At 42.9% G+C, this 23,132-nt stretch overlaps 1 protein-coding gene and 1 non-coding gene across 2 annotated transcripts; both read left to right on the top strand.

Annotated features, from left to right (window-relative positions):
* Positions 1 to 744: 744 nt before the first annotated feature.
* LIX1L (limb and CNS expressed 1 like) lies at positions 745 to 22,015 on the top strand. Its single transcript, XM_044239094.1, has 6 exons — positions 745 to 1,091; positions 9,206 to 9,369; positions 12,735 to 12,875; positions 18,887 to 18,982; positions 19,254 to 19,331; positions 19,885 to 22,015. Exons 1-6 carry the CDS (start codon positions 800 to 802, stop codon positions 20,125 to 20,127), a joined length of 1,014 nt encoding a protein of 337 aa, XP_044095029.1. The 5' UTR covers positions 745 to 799; the 3' UTR covers positions 20,128 to 22,015.
* Positions 10,712 to 10,818, top strand: LOC122901507. The gene has a single exon (XR_006383521.1). It is a non-coding gene; the product is annotated as a U6 spliceosomal RNA (small nuclear RNA).
* Positions 22,016 to 23,132: the final 1,117 nt, after the last annotated feature.

The following is a 23,132-nucleotide window of genomic DNA, read 5'->3' as shown; positions in this document are numbered from 1 at the left end:
TGTGATATAAGGAAAAGATCAAAATATTGGGAATCAAAAGACCTATGTCTGAACCCCTCTTTGCCATCTCCTAGCTTTAATTTTGAGCAGTTTATCTAGCCTCTCTTAGTGTCCATTTCCTTATCTGTAAAATAATAAAATCTAGTCGTTGTGATTATTAAATAAGACAATGCACTAAAGTATACTGCGCAGTGCCCGACATATAGTAAGCATATGGTCATTGAATGTATTCTTTCCTTGTTTTAGCTCCACCGTCCATTGCATGTGATCTTGGACAAGTCCCATAACTTATCTATTTCCTCATCTCCATCCATGAAATGAAGTCGTCAAATAATCCCTAAAAATCCTCTTACTCTGTCTACAATTCACCTCAGCCTGACATCCAGGCCTTCCCCCGCCTTTAGTAACCGCCCCCCCGCCCCCGCCCCGGCCCCCGCCCGCCTCACTGCAAGCTTCGTTCCAGGGGTCTGGCTTGCTTTCCAGTACTCCCCACAGGACTCCGAAAAAACGCCCAACAAGCTTGCTTCTCCCTTATAAAGAGTATCGCATTTTCTCTTTGCAATTGGTTGCCCAGAACCTCCGCCCTCCTCAATGATTTGCCTATGGTAGAGCTGGAGTCCTCCAGTTCCCGCCCAGTCTCTGGTGATTGGCATAGAACAGGGCTCGTCCCCGCCCCCTCTTGACTGACGGCTGGGCCCCGGCACCGCCTCAGTCCCTGGGCGCTCGCTGGAGGGGGTTGCTGGGACCGTTAGCTCGCCAGGCTGGCAGGCTCCGGGCCGCTACTCCACTGGCTGCCGGGATGGAGACGATGCGAGCACAGCGGCTGCAGCCTGGAGTGGGCACCAGCGGGAGGGGTACTCTGCGAGCGCTTCGGCCGGGAGTGACTGGGGCCGCGGCTGCCACCGCCACACCCCCAGCAGGGCCCCCGCCCGCACCGCCGCCCCCTGCACCGCCCCCGCCGCCCCTGCTCCTAGCCGGGGCCCCAGGGCTGCCGCTGCCCCCGGGCGCCGCCGGCAGCCCCGCGGTGCTGCGGGAGGCTGTGGAGGCCGTGGTGAGGAGCTTCGCCAAGCATACGCAGGGCTATGGCCGAGGTGAGTCTGCGGGTCTGGCCTCCTGCGGGACACCGTCTGTAAAGGAGCCTTGCTCCCATAGTCCTCTGGATCGCTTTTTCTGGCGCAGAGCCCTCACATGCATTTCCTTTTGGGGAGTTTCCTTCTGGGCTACACACACACACACACAGGCACACACAGGCACACACAGGCACACGCGCGCGCGCGTGCGCGCGCACACACGCACAGAGGCACAGGCTCATACACACGTCTCACCCACTCCCCTTTATTGAGTTAATACTATATTGCTACTATATTCTCCAGGGACACCTTTTTACAAATACAGCCATCTTTTCTTCCCACCCTTTTCTCCTTCAGAAATGGAATTCTTCCTGTAGCTTAACATCCCTTTGCCTTTGAGGACCAGTCCCCATTGTGTAGGACCCTATCCCTTATGTCAGCTTTAAGACATTTATCATCCATACCCTCCCAATCTTTCTTTTGTGATCTTGGCAATTCCTGGGCTCCCCTATTGACTTATTCCACCTTAATCTTTTTTTTTTTTAAGATTTTTATTTTCTTAAGTGATCTCTGCTCCTAATATGGGGCTCAGATTTACAACCCCGGGATCAAGAGTCAGATGCTCCACAAACTGAGCCAGTCAGGTGCCCATCCGCCTCCTTAATCTTGACTTTTGAATTATTTTCTTACTTATCCTGACTCTGAAATTTCCAGTGCAACTTCGGATTTGCTGGGGAGTTAGGTGATGCCTTCACAAGTCACTTATAATTGTACGTTTGAATCTGGAACCATACTACTGAGCTCACACCAGCTTCCTATGACTTAGTATTTCACTTTGGTGTCTTTTTTAGTATGGAGCCTCACAACTCTGGCCTCTCTGTCTGGCTCTGTTTTCCTGGCCCTTGCCCAGGAACTGAGGATAAATCCCAGGCCTTGGCTCTCTCAATGTTAAATTCTGTGGAAATGAGCCAGGCAGAAACCCTATTTTCATTAGAAACCTTCATTTTACATATGCCTAATTTCTAGGGTTTCTGAGAAGGGGAATGTGAGGGTTTTCTTTGTTGTTCATGTTTAAACAGTGCAGATTTTCCTACATTTGAGCTCCAGATTTATAGTGTAACAAGGAACACAATATAGTGAGGGGTGTGGGATTCAAAATGTAGGTCTGGCGTTTCTGAGACATCACTTCTTTCTGCTTCTTAAGTCCTGCCTGAGCTGAAAGTGACTATATCTCTAACTTTCTAGTAAGACAATAATACAGAGAAAGGTTGTAAGGCCTTCTCAATGGACAGCAGTGACTTTCTTCCCCCTCCTATGAAACTAGCGAAAATAGCATATGCGGATTTTGGAGTCAGACAAATGTGGATTAAATCCCAGATTAAATCTCTGTCACTTGCCAGCTATGGTTTTGGGGAAGTGACAACTTCACCACGCTTCAGTTTCCTCCAGTGTTACAAGGGGGATTAAATGAGATATTACAGCTGACATGTAATGGGTACCTTCTATAAATGATAAGAATTGCCTCAGATTTGTTGGTTCATTTTCTTGGAAAGAACAGGTCTCATTTTATCCCATTCTTCAATTCAAACAGTGTAAACCCAAAGATTCCTATGAAAACAGATTTTTTTTAGCTCCTTTTGTTAGATGTGCCCAATAATATGTTTCCCATTACTTTCCTTTTGTTCCTCAACATTTTGAACTGCTACCATGGGGCTGGCACTCTGCTAGGTGTTTGGAATGCAAATGCATGTGATGCTGAAATTCATCATGAAGAAATACCATTATTTGTCTAGTTAAATTCCTAGATTTAACAGGGCTTCATGATGGAACTGTCATCAGCTATGGTCCTGCTGCTTCCAGTCTTTTTAAATTGAGACCAAGGGAAGGTCTTTTCCTCTGGGCATAGGAGCAGTCATCCTCACAAACCATTCCTCTTAGAAACTTACAGGCGTTTATTAGAATTGTAGAGGAATGAACCATTTTTCATGTCTGTGTTACCTAGAGAGCCTCTGGTTTGGCATCTAAACTGAGTATCCTGTAAAACCTTTTTCATTTCCTTAGACAGGATGAAGGAGCAAGGGGATTTTACTGACAAAGAGCAATCAGTCAGGCTTCAGACTCTGAGGCGATGCCTTCCTCCAACCTCCCTACCTCCCACCACACTCCCCATTTTTTCTGAGTTTCTCATTTCCAGTCTGAGTGTCCCGCCAGTACTTTGGGAGAGTTTGGCAGATAGTTCAGCTTCAGACAAGTAGAATCTCTGCCGATTTGGCTCAGAAGTCCTTCACCACATGGAATTGCTTATTCTGCTTCGATTAATAGGCAAAACTGCCATTGGCATGTACCCATGTACCCTTGTGACTGATGGTCTGGTATTTGGGGGCTGGCACTGTTCCCCTGAGTATAATTTACTTTGATCTTTGCCCAGACCTTTATCTGATCCAGCAGCGCTTTAATGTATCATCTGCAATTCACATCCTTCACCTTCTTTCTGACTGCTTCAAATTTACCTTTTCTGCCTTTAGATTTACCTGCATCCGTATAGGACCTCAGCATTCATTTTAAAAACACAAAAATGAAACTATTCTATTATTTCATTTGTTTGTCCTATATCTCCCCCTCAAAACACACACCACAGTCTCCACCAAGACACACATCTAGCTCAGTACACTGTAAGATTTTTTTTTTTTTTAAGATTTATTTATTTGACAGGCAGAGAGGCACGCAGAGAGAGAGGGGGGGAAGCACGCTCCCTGCTGAGCCGAGAGCCTGATGCAGGGCTCGATCCCAGGACACTGGGCTCCCAACCAAGTACTAACCAGGCCCGACCCTGCTTAGCTTCCGAGATCAGACGAGATCCGGCGCGTTCAGGGTGGTATGGCCGTAGACAATCCCAGGACACTGGGATTGTGACCTGAGCCAAAGGCAGAGGCTTTAAGCCATTGAGCCACCCAAGCGCCCAGATCTTTTTTTTTTTTTTTTTTTTTAAGATTTTATTTATTTACTTGACAGGCAGAGATCACAAGTAGGCAGAGAGAGGAGGGGAAGCAGGCTCCCCACTGAGCAGAGAGCCTGATGCGGGGCTCCACGCGGGGCTCCATGCGGGGCTCGATTCCAGGACCCTGAGCCGAAGGCAGGGGCTTTAACTCACTGAGCCACCCAGGCGCCCCAGTATGCTGTAGGATCTTAATTAGCTTGTAGTGCATAGGGTTTGAAATCAGAGTACCTCAGCCCGTGAAACAATGGTGGTGTGATTGGGGATAAATCACTTAATCTCTCTAGGCCTCATTTACTTCATTCATTCAACAAGTACTTATTGATCACCACATGCAGTGGTGAACAAGACAGATACTCCGTCCCTATCTTCATGGAACTCAACAGTCCACAAGTATGTGTGAGGGTTAATGTTGCAGTAAGGCAAGATAGAGCAATTGACATAGGGTCAGCTTTGAAGCAAACAAACATTGGTTCTAAAATCCTGGTTCTGCCGCCATGGCCTGTTCCTTAACTTGTTCACTTTTTTTTGTTTGTTTGTTTTTTGTTGTTTAAGATTTTATTGTCAAGTAATCTCTACACCCAACATCGGGTTCAAACTCACAATTCCGAGATCAAGAGTTGCATGTCCTGCTGAATGAGTCTGCCAGGTGTCTTCTTGTTCACTTTTTGCAAAATGGGTATTATAATACTTACCTTGATAATTTAGTTTTGTGTGGATTAAATGAGATAATGAGCACATAGTTGGTACTCAGTGAGTGGTTGCTATTATTATTATGCTTTTGGAAACCCTTTGAAAACTGTAGGTGAGAGGTATTGGTAGCATTCACATTTCCTTTGCCCCTTTTTGCACGTGGCATGTAGTCCCTTTCTAATGTTTGACAACTGGCAGTCACTTTCCTTGCCCTGTAACTTCTGCATTGCCCTCTTCAAACGCATCATTTCAGAATTATTGTTCTCCCTTTATATCATAGTATGGCTACATCATTGGAAGTTCTGCCCAGCTGCTTCCCTAGGTTGAACAAATGGATCTTGTGTGGCATTTTCTGTTTAGTTATTGTTCCTTTTCGTTGGAATCACAGACAATTTCTTTGTGTACAAGTGATTGTGGAGCTAAATTGGTAGTCTGAATATTTCCATTTTGGGGGATGTTGGATTAGACCCTGTATTAGTTTCCTGTAGCTGCTGTAACGAATTATTGCAAATTTGGGGGTGCTGTTTACCACAACAGAAATTTATTCTTTCACAGTTTTGGATGCCCCATCTCAAGATCCTTAATCGCATCTGCAAAGTTTTTGCCACCTAAGGTAACATTCACTGTTTTAAGGATTAGGGCATGGACATCTTAACAGGGGGCATTTTTCAGCCTCCCCTAGTCCTTGTCATAAGTCACAGTCATCTTGCCATCCCTCCCTTCAAATGAATCTATGCACTGGGCCATCAGAAGCACATTCTCTTTTAGCCCAGCATCTCCAGTTACTTCTAAAAAGCAATTGTAGTTGTCAGATGTGTCTGTACTACAGACACAGACCTGCTGACCCCTTGATTTTGGTCCATCGTTACTTCTGGACTTCTGGCCTCCAGAACTGTGAAAGGACACATCCACACATGATTTCATTGTGGGTTTTAGGGGGCTTGTGAACTCCCATGAAGTTCAGTCGTGGACCTGATCTTGGACCCTGGGTTAAGAATCCCAAATTGGAAAGAACCCTGGCATCAGGATATCTGAATTCAGTCCCTAGCTCTGCCACAGCAGGTGACCTCAAGCAGGTCACTTCCCCTTTTGTAGCCTGAGTTGGACTAGATGATCTCTGAAATCCCTGTCAGCTCTAAAGATCAATGAGTCTATGAGCAGTTTCAAATGAGGATCACAATTAATTGCTCTTCTCCTGATCATTCTGCCCAATTTCCCATTTCATCCATTTCTGAAACAAGTCTCCCCATTTCCTTTGGCTTTGAGTAATCATTAAAAAATAGTCCTGTGCTGTGAGCCAAGAGAAATTTAACTGGCTATAGACTGGACATAGGCTTTTTAATAGCACCTTCCCAGTTGCAGTGGTTTCCTCCCCTTTCCCTTTATTTCAATATTCTCCCTGTTATGTGCATGTCAGGAAAGCTGTCACCCAGTGCATTGTGCTAAATTGTCTCAAAGAGGGAACTGGGGCTGAAAAGATCTCAGTGGAAAGAACAAAAAGATGGCTAAGCTTTCTGGGCCCAGTGACCTTTGAAGAGCCCCTGCCAAAACTAAGGGTGGGAAAGACAGAGTTTCCTTTTCATGCTGCCTTTTAATGGAAGAAGGAACACTGTAAGAAGTCAGATACAGGGTGTTAGGAAAGAGCTTGTGTGCCTTTCACACCGCGGCTGATGCGGGGAGTGCTTGCTTCAGTTGCAGAGCAAGTGAGCTAACGGTTGTTGCTGGCAACAAGATTTCGGATGCCTCTTTGGTCGGCAAAGTGTATTATTCATCTCTGCATCTCAAATGCTCAGAATAGAGCTAGGTACATATTATGTGCTCACATTTCTGCCTAATGTGTGTGTGGCAGCTATGAAAATGTGCTATTCATATCTCCTGCTGCAGGGGCATAACTGACAGCCTTAAGCTGCTGTCTTCTCTGTGTCCATCACCTCGTGTGCACTGAGGCCACACATCCTGTGGCTGCCCCCCCCCATCAGTGATGTGGCCTAGCAGGGACATTAACTCATGCACATCCCGGTGATATGTGGATTTCCTTTGGCTTGTGGGCTTCTCACTGGCCTGGCCAAACCTTTTTTGGAACTGAGCTGCCAACTGAGATTCTCACATCCAGACCTCATTCCTTCCCACATCCCCTTCTACAGGTGTCAGACCTTCAACATTGTCTGAAGCCTCTCCTGTCTCCTGCTTCCTCCACAATAAATCTCTTGCTTGTCTGTCCCATCTTGGTGTCTTCTCCTTGGCAGACCTAAACTAACACACTATAAAAGAATGAATAAGTCCTTGCAACTAAGAGCAGAGAGCGGCCATGTTGGGGGATATGGGAGAATGCATGTGATCATTAATTATTATGAGGCTCTTGTTAAAGCCACTTGAAACGTTTGGAACCCGGCAGTCAAAGTGATCCTTTCCAAAGGAAAACTGATTTCATCCTAAACCCTTCAATGGCTTCCCGCTGCTCTTAAGATAAAGCCAGTGCTCTGATGAGGCCTGCGAGGTTCACTTTGGTCTGGTTCCTGCTAACTTCTGCATTACACTTGCCCTCACTCTCTCTTTTTGAGCCACACTTGTCCCTTTATTTGCCATCTTCTCTGCTGCTACAGAGCCTTTGGGTATGTTGTTCCTTCTGTTCAGAGCTCTATTCTCTCATCTTTTTGCCTAGTGAATTCATACTCATATCTGTACTTCAGTATCACTTTGTCAGTGTAGCTTGCTTTGATCTTCTCAATGAGGTCAGATGCCCCCATGACATTTCCCATCATCTACCAAACTCCCTTATAGTGCATATCAAGGTTACAGTTTTTCATTTGCTTGAGGGTCTCTGGTTAATCTCTCTCCCTCTTTAGACTGTAAACTGCATAAGGAGACAGAACAGGATATGGTTTTGCTCACTATTGTTGCCTAGCATCCGGCACGTAGTCTAGCACAGAGTAGGTACTCAATACATAATTGTGCGATTATTGAGCCCAAGTATTGGGGAAGGAGGGGGCTGTTCTGGAATACAGTATTTTGAGTCTGGTTTTGAGTTTTGAGATTGATTTTACCCTCATACGTTAGCCGATTACTGTTTGACAGATGGTGGCAGAAGTCAAGAGACTTCGGGGTCAGAGACAGAGGACTTAATTACTCACAGTACAGCAGGTAGCATAAACATCCGATTTGTTTGCATCAGCTCCCCTTGCCTCCCACATCTGATGCGAAGGGTAAACGTGTTGCATTACAGAAGAAGAACAAACACTGAGCCTGGGGAACCTGCCATTTCTTAGCAGGGAGTAAGCAGGCTTGTTCTTTGTCCCAGAGGAAGACATTACCTCATCCTTCAGGTTTCTTGCTGCAGACACAGACCTGAGAAATGGCCCAAGGAAAGAGTAACCAAGTCTTTAAAATCTTGGCATACCCAGCAAGATGGAAAGGAGCATAAGAGACCTGTGAAGGAGTGTTCCTCCAAAAATCACTTTTACCTAGGGAAATCCTCAGAAGAGACATTCTTGCTCTTGCGCTCGCTCTCTCTCTCTCTCTCTCTCTCACACACACAAACACACACAGTATAGTATATATCTACACATAATGTATAATATTCCAGGATGGGAAAGGAATCTGGCTATGGGTTTGCTCACCAGAAGCATAGACCTGTGATGGCTAAAAGGGCCACATTTCTTTGAGTGTCAGTATTGCACAAAGGTTAGGAACATTGACTCTGGAACCACGATAGTCTGGATTTGAATTCATATTCTGCTACTTTCTAGCTGTTACATCCTTTTTTTCAAAAAATATTATTTATTTGTTTGAGAATGAGAGAAAGAGAGAGAGACTGAGTTGGGGGAAGGGGCAGAGGCAGAGGCAGAGGGAAAAGCAGGCTCCCCGCTGAGCAGGGATTTCCTCCCCTGCCCGCCAATGCGTTGGGGGGCTGGATCCCAGGACCTTAGAATCATGACCCAAGCCGAAGGCAACCACTTAACTGACTGAGCCACCCAGGCACCTGTAGCTGTTACATCCTTGGGCAAGTTATTTAACTTGCCTGTGTCTCATTTCACTCATCTATAAAATGGGGGCACAACACACAGGAAGAGTTCAGTAAATGCACTTCTCATTGTGCTGGTGATTATTATTCTAGGCCACCTGACTAACTGTGGAATGATCTAATGGCACTTCAGCAGGCATGGATAATGGTCTGCTGACCTGGAAACTCTGCCTCCAATATTTTATTCTGCTTTGGTGCTTAGGATTAATCAAAATGTGAACCAGAGAGGTGGGGAGGGAGGCCAGGCATATACTGGTCTTACTATGCAAATACCTTAATCAGAGTCTAGGTTTATTAATTTAAATGTTTTTAAGTGGTGATAAGGAGCTAAGGCAGATTAGACTCTTGATATACGTACAGCTGGCAGATACTGTCTTGAAACGTAGAACCACTCATTGCTGAACTTAACTGCTTCTCTTTTTGTAGTGAATGTGGTGGAGGCACTTCAGGAATTCTGGCAGATGAAGCAGTCCCGTGGGGCAGACCTGAAGAATGGGGCTCTGGTGGTTTATGAGATGGTTCCCTCCAACAGCCCTCCTTACGTCTGCTATGTCACTCTGCCTGGGGGAAGCTGCTTTGGGAGTTTCCAGGTAAGAGTTGCAAGCAGGCAGTAGCAAAGATAAATGCTTGGTTGCTAGTAGTGGTTTTCTCCATCACTTTGGCCATTTTTTGGTGTCTGAAATCACATATTTGAGCACCTGAACCAGTTCTGGGCACATCATTCTGGTAAGCCTCTGAGGTTCATTTAATCACAAAAGAACCTCAGTAGCTTCTCTTTCAGCCTGCAAAAAACCACTTCCACTTTGAATTGGATCCCTTATGAACAGGCCCTTTCTCTGTGTATCAGACTACCAGCACCTAGCCCATGTTCTAATCTGGCCATCCATCTTCCTGCCATCTCGATTTGAGAACACAGAATAGTATTCCTTGCCCCCAGGGTTTCTTCATAGGCAATTACTAAAAGAAAGCAATGTTTTAGTTCTTTAAGAGGTCAAAGGGGAGGCACTATGTATGGTGGAGATAGTACTCATCTAAGAGAAGATCCGAATTCTTATTTTCCTCACTGCCAGAGAGGGCAAGTCAGGTAAATTCTCTGGGCCTCAGTTTGCCCATCTATAACAAGAAGGAGATAAGTTAGATTATTTCTAAAATCTGGGACGCCTGGGTGGCGCAGTTGGTTGGACGACTGCCTCCGGCTCAGGGCGTGATCCTGGAGTCCTGGGATCGAGTCCCACATCAGGCTCCCAGCTCCATGGGAAGTCTGCTTCGCTCTCTGACCTTCTCCTCGCTCATGCTCTCTCTCACTGTCTATCTCTCAAATAAATAAATAAAATCTTTTAAAAAAAGATTATTTCTAAAATCTTTCTAGTGCTAGCACTCTACAGTTCTGTGAAAGAACTGTGATATAGGATGGTGAACAGTGGTTGCTTTTATAGGGTAATAAGAAATTTGACTAGCAGTCTTTGTTGGCTTCCACCATGACGTACTGTGTCCAGGGCCAAGAAGTTGCAAAAGGTGTTGGTGCAGTCCATCATCCTCATCTCCAGATACTTGCAAAATAGATCTCGAATTCAGGTGTGGCTTCATAAGCAAGCGAACATGTGGATTGAGGGCCGTATCATTGGTTTTGATGAGTACACGAACCTTGTATTAGAGGACGCCAAAGAGATTCATTCTAAAACAAAGTCAAGAAAACAACTGGGTCAGAACCTGTTAAAAGGAGATAATATTACCCTGCTCCAAGGTGTCTCCAAACTAGAAATGATCAGTGAAGTGAGAAATTTTTTAGAAGACCACGTAGTTTGTTTTTTTAGAGGTCCTTTGTTAGGAGTATAGTTCTAAAACATTTGTTTGTATTGTTTTGATTACCTTTAAGTTATTACCAGAACACAATAAATACTGTGGGATTGTTTTTATTTAAAAAAAAGAAGAGGGCTTACTTTGGCAGCACATATACTACAACTGGAACGATACAGAGAAGATTAGCACGGCCCTTGTACAAGGATAACATGCAAATTCGTAAAGTATTCCACATTTTTGAATCATTGAACACTGAATAACTAATGATGTACTATATGCTGGCTAACTGAACATAATAACAAAAGAAAGGAAAAGAAATTTGACTAGTATGAATATTGTCATCAAAGATGGATTCTTTGACATCACCCATAGGAAGGTAGCCTTCTGAAATGTCAACTTAGAGTCTGAATAGGAATTTAGAGGAGATATCTGATAGACATTTTGTTGTGTTTTATGGTTTGTATAACCCTTTGTCAAAGTTATAACCCCTGCTGTGTGGCTTCCAAAGCCCCTTGAACTTCCCTTATCATGTCACTTATCACAACATATCATAATTGATTATCTCACCTAGTGGATTATGCTTGGTGGAGGCAGAGATAGTATCTGTCTTCTTTCTTGTTCAAGTTTAAATCCTTACTACCAACTCAGCACCAACCCAGCAAAGAGTAGGCACTTAATAAATCCATGGCATGAATGAGGGCCATTGTGGTTCAGCTCCTGCCTCAAACAGAAAAGTCCTAAGAAGACTTCATTTCAAACACAGTGACTAAATTTTTTCCCTCAGAGACCCAGCCATTTCAGAGAAATAAATATATGCTCATGATGACTAATGTTTATACTTTCTCTTCTAGAGAATAAGATCTTCCTTCTCTCAGGTCCTTATTACTTAATAAGGATTTGATAATTTTATGGTGATGTCCATAACTGGACCATCATAGTAATTTGATTTCTGTCCCCCACTCCCAAAGAATAGAATTATCTATCTTGGCTTCTTTTAGCTTATATCTCTTATGTCCATTTTGGCAGGTGAAATTTCTCCTGGTGGTTTTCTTTATGGACAACTTTTCAGGAATAGCACTACACTGTAGAATGAACAGCAGGCTAGTGCGTAGAGACAGGCTAGTGAACAGAGAAATTGAAGAAGATGACTTAAGGTTAATGCACCAACTACCATATTCTGAGAGACCTGTCAGCTCAAAGAAATCAGGAGTTATCGATACTGAGGGTAGTTAATCAGTGAACATATGCTGATCGACTTTTAAAAACTGTAACATTACTTCCTTCCTTTCCTCTAACCCTAATCATAAATGACAGAGGCCTTTGAGGCTGCCAGTGATGATGAATTATAAAGGAATATTATAGTGCCTGGGGATTTAAGGTTGAGTTATTTAAGACTTCTGAAAATCAGACTTGTTCTATGATACCCATGTTGGATATAACATAAAAAACGTGAATTAACTTTTAATTTTTTCTTGGTTTGTTCAGGTCAGCTTTCCTTCCCCTTGTCACCCCTCTCCTCTTTATTTCCACTGGGCGGGGGGAAAAGACTATAAATTCCTTCTTCAGATCCTGGACTCTGTTCAAGGATAGCTCATTGATTCACGACATTACTGGGGGAAATGCCTGCTTGAAGCTAAAAGCAAAGTCCAAGAACCCCAGATGGGTGCTTCTGGTAGAGACTAGAGGTCTTCTCTGTAGAAGCAACCTAGACACAGATTTTTTCTACTCTTAGGGTATCCAGAGGCATGAAGACAAATCTTGCCTGTGCACAGAACAGGAGAACAAGATAGAGATTTCGAATGGGCTGGGCAGAATCTGGCTTTTGAGTAATGAATTCTGTCGACAGTTTAAATGGGGATATTTTTTATATCCAGTGATTATGTGCTGACTTCAGCAGCCTTCCTCATTCTGCATTCAATTTGGTATGAGCTATCGCCATCTCCAGTTCCTTAATGACTTCAGGATGTTGAATCAAAATTATGTTTCCAAATGCCTCAACCATTTTACATTACAAACTTTGGAGGGTGTGCTGAATGAACTGATTTATCCAAAGACTGTCCCAGCCTCTTCTTTCCCAGTGTTTCCCCTCCCACCATTCCTTCTGCTCTCTTAGATACACGCATGGATGTGTTTTCTCTTTCTCTGCTCTGCCTAGTTTTGCCCTACAAAAGCTGAGGCCCGGCGGAGTGCTGCAAAGATTGCACTGATGAACTCTGTGTTTAACGAACATCCTTCCCGAAGAATCACTGATGAGTTCATTGAGAAGAGTGTCTCTGAGGCTCTGGCGTCTTTCAATGTAAGTTACTGGGACTTGAAAGGAAGGAGAGTGGGGGTTGGGAAAACTGGCTGGTTGGGAAGTCTTGTAAATCACTGGGAAACAGAGCAGCGGTTCTTTTCTTTCCTGTCTGTGCCTCCTTCTGTTTCTTCTCTATCACTCTTGTGTGTGATATGTTCCCTATGTCTCAATCACTGATTCTGTATGTATGTTTATGTTTTTGTTGCTATTTTTCTGCTTTCATTGTGTCTCTTTGGTATCTGGAAACCTTTAATTCAAGATCTATGGAATTTTAGAGATAATCCAAAATAAAAACTGAGCTTGAATTCTACTTTTCCCAATTTTGGTGTGAGAACTTACTCCCTGGGGTGCCTGGGTGGTTCAGTGGGTTAAGCCTCTGCCTTCAGCTCAGGTCATGATCTCAGAGTCCTGGGATCGAGCCGGAATTGGGCTCTCTGCTCAGCAGGGAGCCTGCTCCCCGTGCCCCCCACCCTGCCTGCCTCTCTGCCTATTTGTGATCTCTCTCTCTGTCAAATAAATAAATAAAATTGTAAAAAAAAATTACTCCTGTCTTCCTCCAATGTTTGTTTTGTTTGTTTGTTTGTTTGTTTATGAAGGCTTTATGCCTGGCATGGAGCCCAGTGCGAGCTTGAACTCTTGACTCAGATACAATCTTAAGCTGAGGTCCAGAGTCGGTAGCTTAACTGACTGAGCCACCCAGGGACCCCTGGGTTTTTTTGTTGTTGTTGTTATTCTTTTTTTTTTATATGACGGTTCTTATTGCCACTTGTCTCCCTTAGTTCATCTATTAATAAAGAACACTTTATAATATAGTGTCACATTTCCTTTTTTCCTTTCTAGGAATGGGGTGGATAATTTATTTACTCTCCTCAAAAAGGATGTCTATTTTTTCAAGTGATGATGATAATGATAACCATAGCTAATCCTAATTGAGTATTTACTTTGTGCCAGGGACGATTCCAGGGGATTTATATGTATTTTATCTCATTTGATCATCACAATAACAGCTGAGGTATAGGAACTGTTTTTACCCCTATATTACAGATGAGGAAACTAAAAATATGGAAGTGCAATTTTGCCCAAAGGGATGTAGCTAGGAAGTGATAGAGCCAAGACTGGAGCCCATTTGGACTTAGAATTTTCTAGCTCAGGAGTACATCTTAGAAATGAATGCTGCCTTCTTTCTTCCTTTCCACAAGTTCACTGATAGGGTGATGAAGTTCTCTGTTTCTGTTCTCTTTGAATTTAAGATGTAATTACATGTACTAAACCACTTTGATTATCTGTTCATGTATTTATTAGTGTTGAACACTTTATTTTATTTTTTAAAAAAGATTTGTTTATTTATTTGACAGAGAGAGAGAGACAATGAGAGCAGGAACACGAGCAGGGGAAGTGGGAGAGGGAGAAGCAGGCTCCCTGCCAAGCAGGGAGCCTGGAGCCCGTTGTGGGGCTCAATCCCAGGACCCAGGACCCCGGAATTATGACCTGAGCCGAAGACAGACGCTTAATGACTAAGCCACCCAGGCACCTCTGTTGAACACTTTAAATCATAAATTGGCTTCCCTCTGTTACCCAGGACCCATATAATTTTCTCCCATTTCTCTTTGCCCCAGTCAGCAGTATCTACAGGGAATAAAAACAATTTTTATATTAATCAAATTCAATTAAAATTAGGAAAGTACATTTATCACTTTGCATTTATCATAGTACATTTATTAAGTCACCTAATGTATTATACAATGAAACATTAGTTTGGGTTATAGAAAGCAAGGTTTCATCATTTTGAAATTATGGTTCTACTAGTTATGTGACTTCAAGTAAGTTACTTAATCTAAATCTCAGTTTCCTCATCTGTAACAATTATACCTATCCCATAGGATTATTGGCTGGAAGAGCATATATTCAAGCACTTAGCATATGTTACTTGTTTAGATGCCTTTGGATGCAAGTAATAGAAAAATCTCACTTCAAACTGACTTAAGGGAATAAATCAAGAAAGGAAATTTATTCTCTTACGTGATAGGAAGTTCAGAAGTAAAGATTTCAGGGCTGGTTGATGCCATGGATCAAGAGTGTGAATGTCATCATCTACTGGCCTAAATTCTTTCCATCTCTCCGCTCAGCCATCCTCTAGATATTGGCTTTGTCCTTGGGCTGGCTTCCCTTAGGGTGGAGGACAGCTACAGAATTTCAGACATTAAAACAGACATAACTACAGTTAGAGATGGAAAGAGACCATTTTTCTTTCTTTCGTCTCTTTCTTTCTCTTTATTTTTTTAAAGTAGGCTCCACACCCAACCCAATGTGGGGCTTAAACTCAGTACCCTGGAATCAAGAGTCACATGCTCTACCAAATGAGCCAGCCAGGTGCTCTGAAACTTCTAGTATCTCTTCAGTAGTAAGGAGTCTTTTCCCAGAAACCCTCTGGCCCAGAAACCCTTCAGCAGATCTCTCTCCTACCTCCCAATGGCCAGAATTCCCACCTTAAAACCAACTACAAGCAAAAAAGGTTAGGATTTACCCAGTGGAATTAGAGGATAAAATCATTCTTCCCTGAGAGAGACGCATGGGAGATGGGTAGGTACTGGAACAAGATTAAGATTCTGTAGCAGGGAAGAAGGAAATAGATGTCACCAGCAATGTCTACTACAAAGCATTTAGGCAGTATAAATTAGTATTATTCCTGCCATTATTTCTATTTGATTAACCCCTCAAAATTGAGAACTTGATAGATTTCTCATTAATTTCCCAGTAGAATCGCCATATCCCAAGTAACATTGATTTGGTATTAGCCATGGGTAAAAGGTGATGTTCACATTTCTTTGCTTTCAGCCTTTGTTCTTTTAAAGTCGTGACTTGGAGACTGTATGTCTTGACAAATCACCCAGTCTCTGTAGGTCTGAGTTTCTTCATTTGTAAAATGAATAGGTTGAATTTAAATTAACTCTAACTACTTTGCAATAATATTCTAATGTTCCTACCATGTATCAAGTATTCTGTGATTAAATGTGTATTGAATAAATCGGGTTCATTTATAACCATGTTAGATGTAGAAGTGTGACAGGAGGTAGATCTTGTGGGTCAACTTGTGGCACAACTTGTGGGTCATGCCACTTTGGTGTACTTCGAATAGGTTTCTGTTGTGCCATAATACTGAGCCCCTCAGCTTTCAAGGGACTGAGAAAGGCCCAGGGCAGATGGCCTTCTCTGCCAGCAGCCTCTTCTGTATACCCCAGTTGGTTGTACAGAGGTGATCATTACTTTCTATGTACTGTACCATGGAAAACTCTGGAGGTACTGAATAAGGTATCATATTAAATATTACAGGAAAAATGAAACTGGTTACTTGCATCAGGGCCGTAAATGCTAATAGTGAAGATTACCTTTTTCTTCCCTCCCTCTAACTTTTCATTTTTAAATCCAGATTTTGTGATCTTTGCTTTGCCATGAAGGTTAACTACATGTTGGCATGTTGTTTCTCATGAGCCACAAAACAGTTTGGGTTGATCCTATGTAGTTCTGACTTCTTGTTGACCCTAGCAGAGTGAAAACAAATAATAAGCTAGCACCTATGATATACTTTCTGAGTGCATTGAATTATTTTAGATGTAGTACATATATTGTAACCCCCCCATGAAAAGTGCCCCATAATGAACTGAATTTGGATTTGGATATAACTTGATTGGCTCCTGACCTCTACCTAGTCCCATTTCTCAAAAAGAGTAGAATCTTAGGTGTAGGGCAGGAATGATCATGTAGAATGAGCTAGAAAGAGCAGGCAACTTCTCAGGAAGCAGAAGAGAAAGTTGGGTACTTGTGTTGCCAGTAGTCTCCTGGCTTTATTTTCCTAGATCAGGTTGACAAAAGGTCACCAATAAACCAGGACATGCCCTTATTTTGGAAGTCCCAGACAACACCCAGGTTTGGAATTATCTCTAATAATGTTAAACCATGGGGTACCAGGGTGGCTCAGTGGGTTAAGCCTCTGCCTTTGGCTCAGGTCATGATCTCAGGGTCCTGGGATCTAGCCCTGCATCAGGTTTTCTGCTCAGCAGGGAGCCTGCTCCCCCACCCCCGACCCTGCCTCTCTGTCTGCCTCTCTGCATACTTGTGATCTCTGTCTGTCAAATAAATAAATAAAATCTTAAAAAGAAAAAAAAATGTTAAACCACCATCAAACAGCACAAAACCAGAGCCAGTACCGGAATGTATTTGGATTGTGTAACTGGATACCCAGCCTAGTGTAACAATGTACCACATTTTATATAATTGAAGTTTTAAATTTTTTTAATTTTTAATTTTTATTTTTATTTATTTTTTTATTTTTATTTATTTTTTTTTTAAAGATTTTATTTATTTATTTGAGAGAGAGAGAGACAGTGAGAGAGAGCACAAGCGAGGAGAAGGTCAGAGAGCGAAGCAGACTCCCCATGGAGCTGGGAGCCTGATGCGGGACTCGATCCCGGGACTCCAGGATCACGCCCTGAGCCGAAGGCAGTCGTCCAACCGACTGAGCCACCCAGGCGTCCCTAATTTTTTATTTTTAAAAAGATACTTATTTACTTGAGGGAGAGAGCACAAGCAACAGAGGGGGCAGAGGGAGAGGGAAAAGCAGGTTCCCCGCTGAGCAGGGAGCCTGATGTGGGGCTCGATCCCAGGACCCTGGGACCATGACCTGAGCTGAAGGTAGACACTTAACAGACTGAGCCACCTGGGCACCCCAGTAATTTTTTAATTTAATTCTTGAAACAGTCTTAGGAGATGGATCTGTGATTATTCCCGTTTTACAGATGAGGACACAGAGGAACAGAGAAGTTAAATGAACGATTTCACCAAGGCTTCTCGGCTAGTTGGAGATCCAGTCCATGTTCTTAACTTCTTTACTGTATTGTTTTTTGCACAGAATAATGTATCTTAGTTGTACCCTTACAGGGTCATGTCACCAATAAGATACAAGAGGGAAATGTCCAAGAGGCCAAACTGCTATCCAGAATTTACCATGCTGATAGCTCCTACTGTTTCCCTTGAAAATGCATTTGCCCAGTTACCCTTTAGGCTAATCCAATCCTGTATACTGAGCTCACTCTGTTATTTTGACTAAGTCAGGGTTCTTCTCTCTGTCCAGTGTTCCCTCTTTGGAAGATAGGAAAAATCAGATTGGCCTCTGTCACCTGAGTTAGTATGTTTGTTGACTTTGGAATCCTCTAGGTCTGTGGTGACCAGAATAGCCATCAGCCACCATGTAGCTTTTTAGCACTTGATATGTGGCTAGTGTGAATTGAGATGTCCTATAAGCATGAAAGAGATATCAGATTTTGAAATCTTAGTATAAGACAAAGAATGTAAAATATTTCATTAAAAAGTTTTATGCTGGGGCACCTGGGTGGCACAGTGGGTTAAAGCCTGTGCCTTCAGCTCAGGTCATGATCCCAGGGTCCTGAGATCGAGCCCCACATTGGGCTCTCTGCTCAGTGGGGAGCCTGCTTCCCCCCTCCCCACCGCCTGCCTCCCTGCCTACTTGTGATCTCTGTCTGTCAAATAATAAATAAAATCTTTAAAAGTTTTATGCTAATTATAGTTTAAGATAGTATTTTTTTTTTTAGTTTAAGATAGTATTTTGAATATATTAGCTTAAATAAAACATGCTCTTAAAATTAGTTTTACGTGTTTAATGTGGCAACTAGGAATTTTTTTAAAAGATTTATTTATTTATTTAGAGAGAGAACTTACAAATGCTCGCAGGGGGCTGGGTGGGGGCCAGAAGGAGAGGAAGAGAGAAACCCAAGCATGCTGTGCTGAGCGCAGAGCCCTACGCAGATGGATTCCACAACCCTGAGATCTCTACCCAAGCCTAAACCAAGAGTCATTCAACTGACTGCCCCACCCAGGTGCCCCTAGGAAATTTTAAATTAGGTTGGGGGCTTGTGTTATATTTCCCCTGGACAGTGCTGCTTGAGGCGATAATCCTGACTGAAAATCTATTTGTCTTTTCCTTTCCTCTGTTACAGGGCAACAGGGAGGAAGCTGACAACCCAAATACAGGGATTGGTGCCTTCCGATTCATGCTGGAATCCAATAAGGGCAAGTCAATGTTGGAGTTCCAGGTACTTTTCCACGTACTTCTCTGACTCTGGTGACACAGATCAACCTGCAGATAGATACTAATCCCTAAGTCACTGATACTCAGTTGAAAGGGAAGGGAAAGAAGGTTAGAATATTTTTCAAAATATAAAGACCTTCCTTTCCCAAAGGGCGTATCAGAGATGGTATGAGATGCTTGCATAAATACATTTTGTAAGAAGTTCCCCATGTAATTCTAATGCAAACTCCCCATATAAAATCACTGTCCTGATGCTTCATATCTTCTTCCCTCAGGAACTAATGACAGTTTTTCAGCTGCTGCACTGGAATGGCAGCCTTAAGGCCATGAGGGAAAGACAGTGCTCTCGGCAGGTAAGAGGTTCTATAGGTAAGTGCAAGGAGTGTGGCAGAAGAACTATTTTGAGGGGGCTGTTGTTAGAAATAAGCAGGCCTATAGTTATCAGGTTGTGAACACTGAAAGTCTCCCTTAGAGGGCCCTCTTCATTCCTATCATCTTTTTAATTTAGATCTTAGCTGTGATTCTTTTGCCGAACTTGCTTCTTCCACCAGAAAGTTCCCTTAAGAATCTCCTTAGAGGACTTCAGTGCAAACTTAAGTTAGGACTCCCAGGTTAAGAGTTCCTAGTCCTGGGGCACCTGGGTGGCTCAGTGGGTTAAGCCTCTGCCTTCAGCTCAGTTCATGATATCAGGATCCTGGAATTGAGCCCCAGATCAGGCTCTCTGCTCAGCAGGGAGCCCGCTTCCCCCTCTCTGCCTGCTGCTACTTGTGATCTCTCCCTCTCTCTGTCAAATAAATAAAATCTTAAAAAAAAAAAAAAAAAAAAAAAGAGTTCCTGGTCCTATTGGGCCAATGTGGTGTGAACCCTGACATTGTCAGTGATCTTCAAATTCCTTTCCCCTTCCAGGAAGTGTTGGCTCATTATTCACACCGGGCGTTGGATGATGATATTCGCCACCAAATGGCATTGGACTGGGTGAGCCGGGAGCAGAGTGTGCCAGGGGCACTGTCTAGAGAGCTGGCCTCTACTGAGCGGGAGCTGGATGAAGCCCGGCTGGCAGGCAAGGAGCTGCGCTTCCACAAGGAGAAGAAGGATATTCTCCTGCTGGCTGCTGGGCAGTTGGGCAATATGCATTCTTCCAGCTGTTAGGTGTCCACTCACATACTCCCCGTCCTCTCTCGGCCCTTTTTTTATAATGTCTTTTCTAAGACTTAGTTGATTTCTGTACATACTTTCTCAATTTTATACTTTAAAATATATATATATATGTATATGTATAAATTCTACATTTGGATTCCTATTTGCTGAGAGATTCCCTTTCTTCTGGTTTTTGGATGTCGTTTCATTTGAAACATCACCACTCCACTTTGTAAGAAGAGGAGGCTGTCTGTCTTCAGAACTTGTTGGCTCTTACCCTTCCAGTAACTCTGTGTAGTCGTTTCAACAGCACAAGATGATTGACAAAGTGTTCTTATAATATGACAGGGAGCTTGAATAAGGATTATGTGCCCCACCCTCACTCTCATTCCTTTCTCTTGGATTCCAGACAGGGTATGAGTATGAAGCTTTTGACTTTGGTTTATCTTGAGCTGAGCCTACTTGATAGAGTTGTTCCTCCAGCAACTAGATATTTTCTAGCCTAGACTCCCCCTACCCCCCTCCCCACCTTATTCCTTTTCTGCCTTCAAGTGGTACTTCACTTTGAGGCTGGAATCTTATTGTTAAAACCATTCCTGAGAAACTTCCCAGAAAGAGGAGAGGACTTATAAACACACCCATAGGTGTTTTTCACCTAAATTACCTCTGGGGCATAGATAACATATCAAGCTGGTCCTCAAGCTTTCCATATGAGCTTTCTCCGGAAAGGGTCAGTGTTGACTGCTTATCTTCAAGTGTTCCTGTTTCTCTCCTCCCGTGCTCACCCAGCTTCGCTGAGTCCAGTGTTAGACCTTCCTGCCTGCTGAAACTGGTAGAAGGGAAAACATTTCCCTACTCCCACTCCTCCCATCATTTCACTCTTTGGAAACAGCTGTCCTGTTTGGCGAGGGCCATGTTCCTCTCTCTCCCTCAAAGTTGCTGCTATGTGCTACCTTAGATGTCCATGGATTCAGTTGTTTTCTCTCTTTTTCTTCTTCTTCCATGTTGATTATTAGAGCATGAGTCAATCAGGAAAAGGAGCCTAGCATTATGGCACTTCCTAATTGGAATCTTGGGAGACTGTAGGAGGGCAAAGAGGCTCAATGATCAACTATATGTGTTTTTAAGATTCCCTCTCCTGGTGCCCCCCGACCTCTGCCCCTGTCCTGGGTAAATAGGAGAGAAAGGATAGGGAGTACAGCTGGGAGAATTTTTTGTAGGTTTCTCAAAGACACACTTCCCCTTGTTTCTGTAATCTCCTTTATATTGTATTATAGCTCAGTGCACTTTCTAAAATGTGCTTGGGACGTTTCATGTTTCTGCAATTGGAATTTCCATTTAATGATGATACACTTTGTTTTTAGAAATAAGTTAGGAAATAGGCCACAATTTTCTCTTTTGGACCAGATAGGGATAAGATGAAAGTCAGCTTTTTGGCCTTCGAAATCATCTTGGTGACTAGTTCATATGGGATCAGTGGTAAGGAGTCTAGCAACTGTTTTAGTGTTTGAAAGGGATCTCTTTGAATTTTCCAAGCTCCATCTCTATACACTATGGAGCACTAATAGGGTCAGAATAGAGGCTCCTACATTAAATAATAGGTATGTCTGTTCAGATTTTATTCATATTTATAATCCAGAAATCCCAAACCCTCATTTTTCCTATGCTCCTTTCTCTGGAAAGCGTGAAGTGGTGTGAGTTTTGGGAAGAATTTCCTCTTGCACCTCCTGGATTGATTATTTTTCTCAAATAACAACCGTGAGATCCCAAAAAACTTGAGAAAAATTGTTCCCTGATCTGTCATTTTCACTGTTACAAGAATTTACTTATCTTTTTAGTAGTTTCTATGTATTTTATATGTATAATTTTATACAATTAAAAATAGATTTTTGTCTAGTGAGCTACATTGACTCTTTTATTTTTTAAGATTTTATTTATTTACTTGACAGAGAGAGACACAGCAAGAGAGGGGACACCAGCTAGAGAGTGGGAGAGGGAGAAGCAGGCTTCCTGCTGAGCAGGGAGCCTGATGTGGGGTTCCATATGGGGCTTGATCCCAGGACCCTGGGATCATGACCTGAGCTGAAGGCAGACACTTAACAACTGAGCCACCCAAGCACCCCACATTGACTCTTTCTTGAGATCTATGTATCAGAGAAGCTGTAAAATGACCCATTCTTTTACAAGTATACTAAAGCAGAATTTTGATTAGTATTTTTTGGATGGTAGAAATAAGATTGTACTGCTGGGGGAAGGCATTCTAACTCCCCTTCTCCAGACATTTGAGAAACCCGGATTTTGTCACTGATCCTTTCTCTCAAACTCTACCCATTTCCACTGGCAATCTCACCCACCATGGTGACTTCAACTCTATAATACACACCATTCTTAAATCTATTTCTTTCACCCTTTCCAGCTTTTACATATGCATTTACATACACTGGACATCACTACCTGAATTTAGGACACAAGCTCTTTGAACTCATATTCAAAATAAAAGCTATTTCTACACATGCTCCTCCTTGCCTCCCCAAATCTGTTATTAGGATTATTGTCTACCTGTCTATCTAAGCTGGAATCTTAGGTCCATACTTGACTTTTCCCTACCATGATCTAATCAGTCATTATTGAGTTTACCTCCTATATAAACTAAAAAAAGAAAAAGTTTTATTTATTTTTTTAAAAGAGAGAGAATGCAAGCAGGGTGAGGAGCAAAGAGAGAGAGAGAGAGAATCCTCAAGCAGACTCCCTGCCAAGTGCAGAGCCTGACCCAGGGCTTCATCCCAGGACCCTGAGATCATGACCTGAGCCAGACACTTAACTGGCTGAGCCACCCAGGCACTCCCTACATAAACTTCTTAATCTGTCTTGTCCATATCCACTGCCTTTCAGTCATTTATCATTTCTGGGCTGGAGCACTGCAATAGCTTCTTAACTAGCCTCCATCTTCATTCTTTACATCCTCCACACTATTGCTAGATTTCTTTCTAAAATACTTAGTACTGTACCACTAACTT

The sequence above is a fragment of the Neovison vison genome, chromosome 2 (assembly GCF_020171115.1).
Source record: "Neovison vison isolate M4711 chromosome 2, ASM_NN_V1, whole genome shotgun sequence".
Lineage (NCBI taxonomy): Eukaryota > Metazoa > Chordata > Mammalia > Carnivora > Mustelidae > Neogale > Neogale vison.
This window is presented reverse-complemented; position numbering and strand designations above follow the sequence as displayed.